The sequence below is a fragment of the Oreochromis aureus genome, linkage group 5, assembly GCF_013358895.1.
Source record: "Oreochromis aureus strain Israel breed Guangdong linkage group 5, ZZ_aureus, whole genome shotgun sequence".
Classification (NCBI taxonomy): domain Eukaryota; kingdom Metazoa; phylum Chordata; class Actinopteri; order Cichliformes; family Cichlidae; genus Oreochromis; species Oreochromis aureus.
Window position 1 is genome coordinate 30,686,525 of NC_052946.1, and position 12,476 is coordinate 30,699,000.

At 39.2% G+C, this 12,476-nt stretch overlaps 1 protein-coding gene across 2 annotated transcripts in view; it reads left to right on the forward strand.

Annotated features, from left to right (window-relative positions):
- The first annotated feature begins 6,849 nt into the window (after positions 1-6,849).
- igsf21a (immunoglobin superfamily, member 21a) overlaps positions 6,850-12,476 on the forward strand; it is a 167,464-nt gene continuing 161,837 nt past the window's right edge. The window contains exons 1-2 of one of the 2 annotated variants that reach the window (XM_039611907.1): positions 6,850-7,066; positions 7,150-7,343. In XM_039611907.1, coding sequence (XP_039467841.1) covers positions 7,205-7,343 — 139 coding nt within the window. In that variant the 5' untranslated portion in view covers positions 6,850-7,066; positions 7,150-7,204. Of the gene's footprint in view, positions 7,344-12,476 lie in introns of both variants that reach the window. The other variant, XM_039611908.1, reaches the window with a different exon arrangement.

Here is a 12,476-nt window from a genome sequence, read left to right on the forward strand (position 1 = left end):
GACCGAGTGCTCAGTGAATACCTCAGGCAGCAGAAACCCAAGAAAGAGGAGGGGACGAGGAACCATCATGGAAGGACAGGCCCCTGCACGGTATGTACCACCGGCAGATAGAGGAGGTGGCTGATATCCAGAAATCCTACCAGTGGCTGGACAAAGCTGGACTGAAAGACAGCACAGAGGCACTAATCATGGCAGCACAAGAACAAGCTCTGAGTACAAGATCCATAGAGGCTGGGGTCTATCACACCAGGCAAGACCCCAGGTGCAGGCTGTGTAAAGATGCCCCAGAGACAATCCAGCACATAACAGCAGGGTGCAAGATGCTAGCAGGCAAGGCATACATGGAATGCCATAACCAAGTGGCGGCATAGTGTACAGGAACATCTGTGCCGAGTATAACCTGGAAGTCCCGAGGTCAAAATGGGAGATGCCCCCAAGGGTGATGGAGAATGACCGAGCTAAGATCCTGTGGGACTTCCAGATGCAGACGGACAAAATGGTGGTGGCTAACCAACCGGACGAAGATGGCTGTAGTGATCGATGTAGCGGTTCCGAATGACAGCAACATCAGGAAGAAGGAACACGAGAAGCTGGAGAAATACCAAGGGCTCAGAGAAGAGCTCGAGAGGATGTGGAGGGTGAAGGTAACGGTGGTCCCCGTGGTAATCGGAGCACTAGGTGCGGTGACTCCCAAGCTTGGCGAGTGGCTCCAGCAGATCCCGGGAACAACATCGGAGATCTCTGTCCAGAAGAGCGCAGTCCTGGGAACAGCTAAGATACTGTGCAGGACCCTCAAGCTCCCAGGCCTCTGGTAGAGGACCCGAGCTTGAAGGATAAACCGCCCGCAGGGGCGAGATGGGTGTTAAGTTATGTGTGTATATAATATATATGTGTATGTGTATATATGTATATATATGTGTGTGTGTGTGTGTGTATGTATATGTATATATATATATATATATATATATATATATATAAAAAACAAAAAACAAACACCCAGCACGCCCCTACGGGCGGTTTATCCTTCAAGCTCGGGTCCTCTACCAGAGGCCTGGGAGCTTGAGGGTCCTGCGCAGTATCTTAGCTGTTCCCAGGACTGCGCTCTTCTGGACAGAGATCTCCGATGTTGTTCCCGGGATCAAACATCAGATCTTGATGAATTAAACATTAGAACTGAAAATCACTGGCTTGATAACAAGATTGATAACAAAATAATAACAACGGCCGCCAATAACCATTTGAGGCTGGATTCAAAATTACACTAAAATTCAAAATAACAAATTCGAGTTTATTTTTCTCTTTTGAGCAGTATATTTTAAAGGCATTTAGAGGTGCTGTGGGTGATTTGGCAACAAAACGGTGAAGAGGGTGCAGACATGTCCTGAACTTGAAAGTACAGCTAAACTATTGCAGTGTCCAATAGGTTATCTGAAACACTAACTGAATTTTTAGACAGCCAGGCTGTAAATGCAGCTATGCTATGGTATGCTATTCTTCATTGGCCTGTTTTGTCAGGAGGACAAATTGGACAAATATACCTGAATAAAGATAAGGCATTTATTTTTTTCCCTGACAATTTAAAAAAAAAATTCTTCTTTCATCAGCACTGAAATAAGCCAAACAGAAAGGTCATTCTCCTCCAAGGTCAATGCCACTGCCCTATCCTGCAATTTTAATGAAAAATATCAAGATCTGCACCACAATTTAATGTGTCCTTTCTTTGTCCATCCACCCCTCTCCAACTTTTCTGAAATTTGACTGAGTAGTTGTTGTGTAATCTTTCTGTAAAGATGATAATCACATACATCCAGTGTAGCTTAATTGGAAAATAAAAGAGGTGACAGGAAAAAAAGCACATTTACTTAATGAGTCACCATCCTGAGTCACTCAGAAAGACTACTTGATTCAACAGGACTGGACTGGTTTCCCCCCCACTTGGAAAATTGGCAATACTGAGGAGGGGGAATTCAAATTCCCCAGTGTTGTCCCAAAACAAGAGTAGATTTCCCAGATATTGCATCAGCTGGATAAATTCTACATACCACAATGATGTGCAATGAGAGGATTTCACAATTACATTGACAGCTGCTCTTTCCTAATTCTCTTGAACAGGGGGATCAGGTGTGGAAGAGGAACGCTTTCTTAGATCATGACGCATATGGTTCTCCTACATTTGATATTTGCATCTCTATTTGATACATCAGCGTTCTGTTACTCTGTCTTGTTTTGTTACGGTTTTGCTCCTGAGGACCAACACGCAGGACTCCAAAGCTTGAAATCACACAACAGAATTTATTCACAGTTTTTCACCAGGTGTATTTACAGGTAGTGCTGGAATAGTGCTATATACATGATGTGAGGGGGTGGGGGCTCCAGGAGTCCAGGAAAAGGGAAACACACTCGTTCCTCTTCTTTCTCTCTCCACTTGTGACCAGTCTCTCCCTCTACACTCAGGGTACACAGGAATGGATCCAGGAAATCTATATACAGGAAAAGCGCATGTTAATACAAAACACTAGAACACAAGTAAACTTGGCTTAGAACTTGTTTTCACTGACGCAAGTTACACAACGATCCAGCGCTGAACAGCAGACCTCTCCTGGCTTAAATGCTGGCTGAACCTAACGAGGTCCAGGTGTCTCCAATTCAGGGAGGCGTGAGCCGAGGGCGTGAACCCACAATGAGTTCCGGCCCAGCAACAGAGAGAGAGGGAGAGAGTGAGAGAGAGTAAAACAAAAACCAATGATCAGCACCTGCTGATCCTCCAGGCCGTGACATGTTTGACTTTAGTTTTTGTTAATGTTTGAGGAGCAACAAATTAGGACAACTGTAAATCTGACTTAGACTTATGCCTATAGTGCTTTTGTTAATCATATATATTAATTATGGAAAAAATAACAGTTGTGCGGCACACTTAGGGTACTACATTTGTAGTGGTTCAAATCCACCTGCATTTTTACTGCGTTGAGTTCTTTGTGGATAATGCTGACAGCTTTGTAACCCTGTAAAAACATGATTATGTCTTCTCTCACATTATAACTGTGCTTACTATTAATGTTGAAATCATTTTTCTTTTTCACATCATTACAAATAAATATGTTACTGTACTGTTGGACCAACAAAAAATAATAATGATAATAATAGTATACTCCTGCATACTTAACATCTGTTAATTTTATAACTCATCATTCAGAAAATAAGTTATAAATAATAAAAATGTTTTATTAGACTTTCAGATTCTAGTGATGCTGGTTGAGTTGAGGAAGGAGACCATGAAACGAGTAACTCCAAGATGGTTTGATATGTTTATTTCACGGGTGGGTCTTTCCTTCACATGCAACAAAGTCAGACATTCATTCGCACCATCCATACTTATATTCACAGTGGTCTCACACATATATTTGCACTTAAAGGGGCTTCTCTACACAAGGCCTCATGATGTCAGCTACCCCCGGAAACCATATGTTGAGCCCTAAATTTGCATGACTTTGGAGGTATGTGTGTCAGTGTGTCATATGACTGTGGATTGTATAGGTGGGGGTGTCTCTGTGCATATGCATGTGTCTGCGGTTATGTGTGTGTGTGTGTGTGTGTGTGTGTGTGTGTGTGTGTGTGTGTGTGTGTGTGTGTGTGTGTGTGTGCAGTGGGGGTGCATGTCCTTGTGTTTGTGTCAGTTTGCATATCTGTGTATGTTTGTGGATCTATAGAACTTCAAATTCTGAGAAATAACTCATCATTTTATATTAAGGATTGTGGTAAAGACTCATTGATGACATATTAATTTTTTAATTAGCGGAAATGTGAATCCTGTTGATAGCCTTGATTCCTGCAATCTTAAAGATTGCATCTAATAAACAATGATTTGTTTAAATGTTTTTTTATTAATTTCATCTTTCATTTATGGTAATGTATTTGTTATGTTTTTGTACTTTTTTTCTTTTTAAAGACACTCCATATTTGTATAAGTCTTGTGTGCTCATCAATGCATTTGGTAGCTGTGTGTTTCACTGGGTTGGCTGAACTTAATTTGAACTTTATTTACATAAGAACATGCAATTAGACAAGGTCCTACTAAGCAAACTATTGTGAATGCAAGAGCATGATTAGAAAAGATGTATCCTCACAGAACCTACATTATGTATTAGTTGTAGTTAAATTAAAAATAAGTTAGTACTGAACAGCATTATATTGAAAATATGTGTGTTATTATAGCTGTTTAGAATTTTCTTCTCTGGACATGTGCAGAGAAAGGAGGGGAAGGATGAGCAGAATGAATGTAATCCCTTGTGTTTGGAAATAGTGAAAATCATAAATATGTTATACTATAGGTCACTCAAAACTGAATATTATTTCTTTAATTTACTTGAATTAACTGATTTAAACTGTAATAATGTGTATTCAATAAGCAGCTGCTGACTGTTTGACACACCCTTTGGCAGTCAACAGACAGAATTGTTAATGTTTAATTTGGGGTGAACAAGTTTCAAACGATAACTGGAAAAGCAAGAGGATTCAGGACAATCGTCATTAATGAAGTCAAGTCTATCTGTGTCGGGTTTCCTCTTCCTCTCAATTTCTCAGATCCCAAATAAAAGACTAAAGACCAGTTTAAGAGTCAATGACTGAACAAAGCACATGTGAACACAATTTGGACTCTTGAAACCCTACATATAGAGAGCAAAGACCCCTCTTTGTATGTAGAGTTAGATGCCATATGGACAGCAACACGTTCAGCTCTGTTACCCCAATAAATTGTTGTTGACACTGCCCTCTAGAGATGTGTGATAGTGCATTTGTGCTGCAGACCTTAACCAAGAAACCCTCCAGCCTCCTCTCTATCCTACGAGCAGTGAGAGGTAGCACTGTGGGACGGTGCCTAGCTCTTCATTTGCATGTTCATAGGTGTTTGAATATACTGGTGCAGTGTCCACTGTAACAGGCATGTTAACATCAGTGAAGTTAAGTAAAAGAGTCACTGAACGTTTTTTGTTTTTTTAAAACTATTTTAACCACTAGGATTATTATGAAGTCAAATTGATAAAAATGAGACCACTACACATCTCAAAAACCACAAACTCAGCACTGCATTGAGTGTGTTACTAGTCTCCAGCCATACACCCGCCACGTTTATAGCAGATCAGAGATGTAAGGACAGGTGAAGAACAGACCTAATCAACCAGTCACATGAGAGCAGCTCAGTGCATTTAAGCATGTAGACATGGTCAAGATGAACTGCTAAAGTTCAAACCAAGCACCAGAATGGGGAAGAAAGATGATCTAAGTAACTTTAAATGTGCTAAGGTTGTTGGGTAGTCTGAATGTTTGAGAAACTGCTGATATACTGGAATTTTCGCACACAGTCTCCAGATTTTAGTCCAATAGAGAAACTTGGAGATGTGGTGCAACAGGAGATTTCCACGGCTGATGTCGAGCTGACAAATCTGCAGTCACCATGTGATGATATCATTTCAATGTGGACCAAAACAAAACTGAATCTATGCCACAAGGAATTAAGGTAGTTCTGAAGGCAGGACAGAGTCCAACCCAGTACTAGCAAGGTGTATCTAATAAAGTGGCCATTGAGTGTACATGCATAAGTTAGTATTCCTACCTAGTGTTTTGTAGGTTGTAATAATAAGAGTATATCTACCACTAAGCCTATGCCTTCTAGAACACACCTTTCCTGGGGTTCCTGCATTGGTAAAGGTCTTACTGTTTCGCTGCTGCACAGATCAATAAAAATATATTGTCTTGATATATTGAGTCGGCTTTGCAGAAAATGGGAAACCAATGACTTTATTCAACTGCATTCATATTTTTTTGAAGAATGGAGCTGCCATGATGGTGGCTGTCTTCCCTAATAACTTGTTGCCTGCACTTTGAATGAAAACCCAAAGGACCATTTCACAAAAGGGTTATATTGTCAGAAACATCATTTCAGAGTAAAACATAGTAGCAAACCAAAACTGACCTTGCTAAGGTGATGCTGATAAAAATGGCACAGCCTGAGGCACTCGTCAAACTTTGGCAAATCTTGGAGTATGTACAATACTTGCAGTGAACTCGCTCTTGAGTATGTCTAATGATTTTTGGAAATGATCACAATCTTAGAAAATATCAGATTCTTCATTCTTCATCTTATTTTCAAAAGTAGTCGTAAAACTGATCCAGTTCTATGACAGGAAGGATATGCTAATCAAGGTTTCATTGTTATAGTTTGTACCATACTATAACAATAGTATGGCATGCAGTTTTGGTGCAAGCGATATGCTTTTTGATGTCGGTAATGTCAAAGTATTTAAAAAAAAAATGGCATAGGAACTGCTGCTTGCATGATAGATGTTCCCTAATGATACAAATGATTGCAGGCAATTTGAAAGAGAAGGTTAACTTTTACCAGTCAGACCAGTTCAATAAAACAGGCACTTAATAAACTCAAATACATCTTTATGGATTTGCTCCAGCAAAATACACTTAATATGTACACTTAATATTTTCTCCAGTAAGTGGGATTTTGAGCACCCACATATTAAGAGTGTATGACAATCACAAGATTTAATACATCATGTAATGGTCCTTTTACTTGCATAATGGTTTACTTTTTGATGCATAACACTGGGTAGAAAAGAAACACGTTTTCCTGATAATTAACTGATCAACTAGATGACTAGGAAGTGCATTATTTATATGTAACCTATGCATATTCTTGTACGCTATATACTATACGGCGCACAAGGATCTCTACAAATGGTTTTTTATAAGGAGAGAAATCCAACGGAAATAAATCGGCTTAATGGGCAGAATTAGAGGGGTCTGAATCCAGGGTAGGATTAAGGAAAATTGTGTGAAATAAAAGAGCGAGTGATCAGGAATGACTGTGCGTCTGTCTGGAGGGGGAGGGCGGGAGGAGAGAGAGGGAGAGAGCGAGAGAAAGAGAGAGAGACATTTTCATCCAAACCGCTCCGTTTTTTCCACAGCCTATCTCTGCTGCGCGGCTAAGCGCAGCTCCCTATTGTTTAAACTGTGAGGGGGGAAAAACATTCCGCTTGTTCTATAAGCGCACCCAGTGAGTCATTTTTTGATGTGATGCTCGTTTTCTCTGCTCTGAATGCTGCATTCATTTTCAACTTCTCCGATTTCTCCACTTAGACTTAAGCTGCATCATGAATAGTTTGGGGGCACCTTTGAATCGCATACCTCTGGAATGGTGGGGATTACACAGCCGAAACCTGGAGAGCATGTAAACGCAGATGGAGTTTGGGATTTATTGCAAAATAAGGGAAAGATGACCGTCTTCTCATTGTGCTTGCTCTTGTGCGCAGATCTACTGGATTTAGCCGTCGGTAAGTCTGACCCTTTCATGCCATTTTCACGCAGTGGGAACCTCTCACAGCTTTCCGATCCATGCGTGGGGTCTAACAATATCCGAACTGTCAGTGAGTTGAGGCATTCATTATGTGACAGCGAATCAGGACTACTAACTGACCATTAACAGGACAGCCGGGTGGAGGCGATCGGTACCATTCTTGCCACATGCCAACTTTCACCCTACTCACTAACCAAGTCGTGGAAGAGTGAAACCAACGAATAATGGTCGGATTCAGTTCAGGCTGCAAGATGTGCGGTGTGCGTGTCTATGTACTAAATGGAAACGGAAGAAGAACGGTAGCAGTAGGCCTAGTTATGTAGTTAGTCTTAATTCATCTGCATCGACTATCACGACCAGCTTGCATGACAGCACCTACTTCTGAGTACCGCACAAGTATAGCTCCAATGCTGAAGCGCACTCCAAGGCGTTTGTTGATCGTGGGTTTTGCACACCAGATAGCGCCTGAGCTCAACAGATATTAAAGTTGATGCGCTGAAAAACATTAAAGTGCGTCTTTTAATGCAGATTTCCGCCTTCAGCGCGGTCTGCACGGCACAGCGGTGGCATCATTGTCGCGTGTTTTTATCCTCCGTTGATGTGTTTGGATGTTGGGGGATGAGAATACAGCACTGATGATATTTTACTCGAATCCCGAATGTTAACCAATATATGTAAGCTATGTTTTACAGAATGCTCAAGCTGTGAGCTATAGGATTGTCTTTTTAGGGCAGAGAGTGGAGTGGTGATGGGACTAGGATGTTGCACTGCAATTTAGGAAGAAACACATTCAAATATGTGCAGCAGATAAGAATCTGCCCTGACACTTCAACATGTCCCTTTATTGTTTTGATATTGCTTGTCACACCTATGGTCCCAGTGGCATTTGTCGAAGGCTTTTTTGCCTTCTGCATGGATATTTATGATGGAGAGCTTGCACTAAAAAACAGAACTATAAGTACTCTTTTTTTCCTTACTGAAGAAGCAAAGTATAACCGTGCTCATTCGGCTGGAGTTATAGGCTCAGAGTCAGTGCTAGCACGGTGGTGTTTGAAGGGCTTCAGAGGAGAGTTCACCCTTGGCTACAACATCACAGCAGAATCATGCTGTACAAACCATGGTGTTAACCTTTCTTGCATAGCTGAGGATTTTGTTATTTTAAAGTGTTCTGACCTTTGCAGACATGTATAGGAAATCATTATGAGTCATTTGGGCTTAACACATTGTTAGATGTTTAAAAGCCTCATGTGTTTGCTCAGATGAGGGTGAACTGCACACAGGTTCTGCGCTGCAAGTAGGGCACTTCAGTATTGGAATCATACTTATTTGAAATGGGTTTTTCTTTTTGGGGTTTTATTATATCGCTTAGCAGAAATGTTCCATGAAGGTGTTAATATTGTTAACCATGTCAACAGCAAAAGGCAGAATTTGGTTGTACTAAATCGGTTGTACTGACTTATGGTCATGCTGGTTTTCTGGTTTTTATTTGTACTGTTGAAACTAAATTGATTGACTGACACACACACACACACACACACACACACACACCTCTCTCTCTCTCTCTCTCTCTCTCTCTCTCTCTCTCTCTCTATATATATATATATATATATATACACTTTTCACTGATATTTAGTCAAAAAGTGCTGCAAAACAAAGTCAGTTAATCATAATACAGTTAATAGTATTTCAAAACAAAGTTAAAATGTAGAATTAAATTAAAGAAGAATAAAATAAAACAGACAGTAAAAAAAAATCAGAGAATAAGAATCTCAATAGAAAGCCTGGTTAAACAAAAAACACACAAACAAACCAAACAAATGTCTTCTATTCTAATTGCTTTTTACAAGAAGCCAGAGAGATAACTAAACAAGGCTGGAATGCGAAGCAAAGTGTAATTGTCACAGACTGAAAGGCTCTGTCCTCTCCAGTCTTCAGTTTCATGCGACTAACAAGTAAAAACAATATTGGCCATTTAGTCCATGGACCATTCCTGTCTGTTACATGTGTTTAAAAGTCTGCCACAGTTCTATTGTTAATGCAGGTGTACCTACTACACCTAGCTTGCACCTACAAGCTAAAATTAGTGAAATTTAATAGCTGAAGCATTTGTTTGTTTGTTTGTTTGTTTGTTTTAACCATGTTGGAAATTCATGGTATGAAGAGCAGGCTACATAGTCTGTGTCTGGATTCTTATTTCTGAAGGAGTTACTTTGTAATGCATATTTTATGCTGTCATAGAGCTACAGAATAGAGTGCACTGTGTGAAGTGTGATATCCCAGCATACATTGCTTTATCACATATGCTGCTGTATTGCATAACATATTTTCCTTGTGTTATGAACTATGGCCTTAAAGCAAGGCTACCCTGGCTGTCAAGGCTAACAAACAACACGGAAAGACAAACACAGGAAATTAGACTTTTGTCAATAGCTAATAATTGTTTGCTGTTACCATCCCGAGGATCTTTTTAAGCAAAGACAACCAATTGCTATGTATAAAAAAGTACCTTTTCAACCTCAGAACTTTATAAGATGCTACCTGCCTTGACCTGATACCCTCTCCAATGAGAAAGGATTTTTGATAGTATCTTGAAATCTGTCCAGAAAATCATTAGCATATTCCTTGAAACTGGACTTTGGCCTGAGGCATTCAAAACCACTGTTGTGAAATCTCTGTTGAAGAAGCCAAATCTAGACTTCGGAATCCTAAATGATTACAGGCCGATGCCAAAAATTCTATTACTGAGAAAGATATTATAAAAACTTATTTCAAGCAGATTTCTACATTAGAAAGACAAAAGTTCAATCAAGCTTCAGAGCTAATTGTAGCACAGCGACTGCACTCATAAAGTAACCTGAGGCATAGTGCTGGAAAGGGCTTGGTTCAGGTTCTCTTAGATTTAAGTGCAGCATTTGACACAGGGGATGTGTGTGCATTTGTCTGACTGCACAAACTTTTCTGCTCAGCCACTTCACTACAAGGTTACAATCTGTGCATGTGTCCTCAAAGTGGACTAGAAAAACTGTATAATAAGATAACCTATGCCTCTGTGGTGTCTACAGCTGTCCATATGTGTCTGCAAGAGAGTATAATCCTAGCCTTAAGCTCCCTCATTGACTGCCTGTCGGCAATAAATAAATGGATGAGTAATAACTTTCTGAAACTAAATGAGGACAGGAGAGAAATTCTATAAGTAGGCCCAAAAGCCAAAACGGAGCAATATCTCAAAAAACTCTTGCCTTTTGGAACAAACCAGAATTCACAAATCTTTTGGGTATTTTAGACTCTGTCCTAGGTTTTCTGCCCTGTATAAGTAAAGTAGGTGGTATTTGTACAACTGTGAAAAATGTGTGTGCATTCCACACTAAGCAAGATATTAAAATTCAAAATCATGCTTTCATCAATGAAATTAATTTTTGACTAGTCTTTCGTAAAAGTCCACTGAAAGAAAGCAACTATATGAGGATTATATGGTTAGACATTAAATGATAAAAAAAGAAGAGTGAACCCGTATTATACTCTGCCCAACATTGTAAAACCAGCCTACCTCAAAGATGCATGATGTCCTTTTACAAGCTAGTAGATCCCGTAGCTTTCAAGCTACCCAAAATCCAACTAAATAAGACTGGAGACATAATTTTTCAATTATAGTTGGGGACTGTGGCATTGTCTCTCCAAAGATATAAGAGAGCTGGGCTCTGCTTTAATCCTTAAATGGCACTTAAACTATCCTACTCTTAGTCACCGACACCAGTTAAAGTATCCAAGAGATACTTTTTTCTTTACGATTTTTTCTTCTTTAATATATTCACATTTACTGTTTCTATTAGTGTTTATTTTATTTCTTATTCTGTTAATTTATTTAGATATTTCCTTCTTATTAGTCTTGAGGCACTTTTCCTGGGCAAAAAATGATTTGTTGATTATGTTGAATGAATGGCATCTTCTGTACTGAGAAAACATTCGCATCAAGAAAAATGTACTTCTCTTTAAAATTCCTTGTCAACAGGCCACATTTCCAATGATTCCAATAATATTCGCAGAATCTATAAGCAGCTAAAGAAAACGCAAAGAAAGGCAAAATTTTAACAGTAACATGTTGCTTTTTAAAAAAAAAGTAATTAAAAAATTGATTAGTTTGCTTGAATTGTAAAACTAGCATGTTAGGTAAGTCATTAAAATAAAAATCTGGCAGTAGTCTAATAAATAATACAAATCTGCTTGTTTCCTGGTAGAATGTAACTAAAATCGTACTTGTTAGAGTACTAAGTATAACAAAGCTAAAGCATGTCAGTGAGTTTCATTTTGAGGCGTTAACATCTTTGTTAGCACTGCTCTTAGCGCCAGCATGTTTGCTTGCTTGTGTCCTTCAACTCCAAAGTGTTGCCAAACAGCTGTTTTATTTTTCTTGTCTTGGTGGTACTGACTTTTTCATCTTTCTAAAACCTGAGCAAGAAGCAATCATGGTGCAGAAGAGTGAGTGAATTACTGACAGGAAGTCTGGCTCTTAGGGCTCTGTGATGCGTAAGCGTACTGTATGTATGTACATGTTTTTCTGTTGTGTTTCATGTAGTAAAGGTATAAAAATGTTCCCAGTTCTTTCTTTTATTTTCAGTGGAAAAACACAACATTAAAGAACCAGGTGTTAGCCAGTTTGTTAAAACATTGTTAAACTATATAACTAGAGGGTTTGACAATTCAGAAACCTTACAGAAACATGATAGTTGAGACCAGCTGTGACTGAGATGAACATTGGTCAACTTTTCTTTTTAGGAACAGTTGATATTGCCAGTGCTTTAGAATCAAATTGAGCAAACAGTGAGATTGCTTTGTTAGAAAGGATGGTTTGGTTTTCACCATGGTGCTACTTGGGATTTGAATAGATAGTAGATTTAAGGGGCGCATGTTTTCACAACAACATGCTTTGTAGGGTAGCTGTGTGTATTTTACTCATTTATTTATTTTGCCCTTAAGCTACTGACCTCACCTATGACACCATCTAAAAATGAAAGAACTTTCAAATAGGTTGGTACAACATGATATTACTGTCTGTATTACAATGCCATTCAGGAAAGAACAAAATACTTCACAGAGCCTCAGAAATTTCATT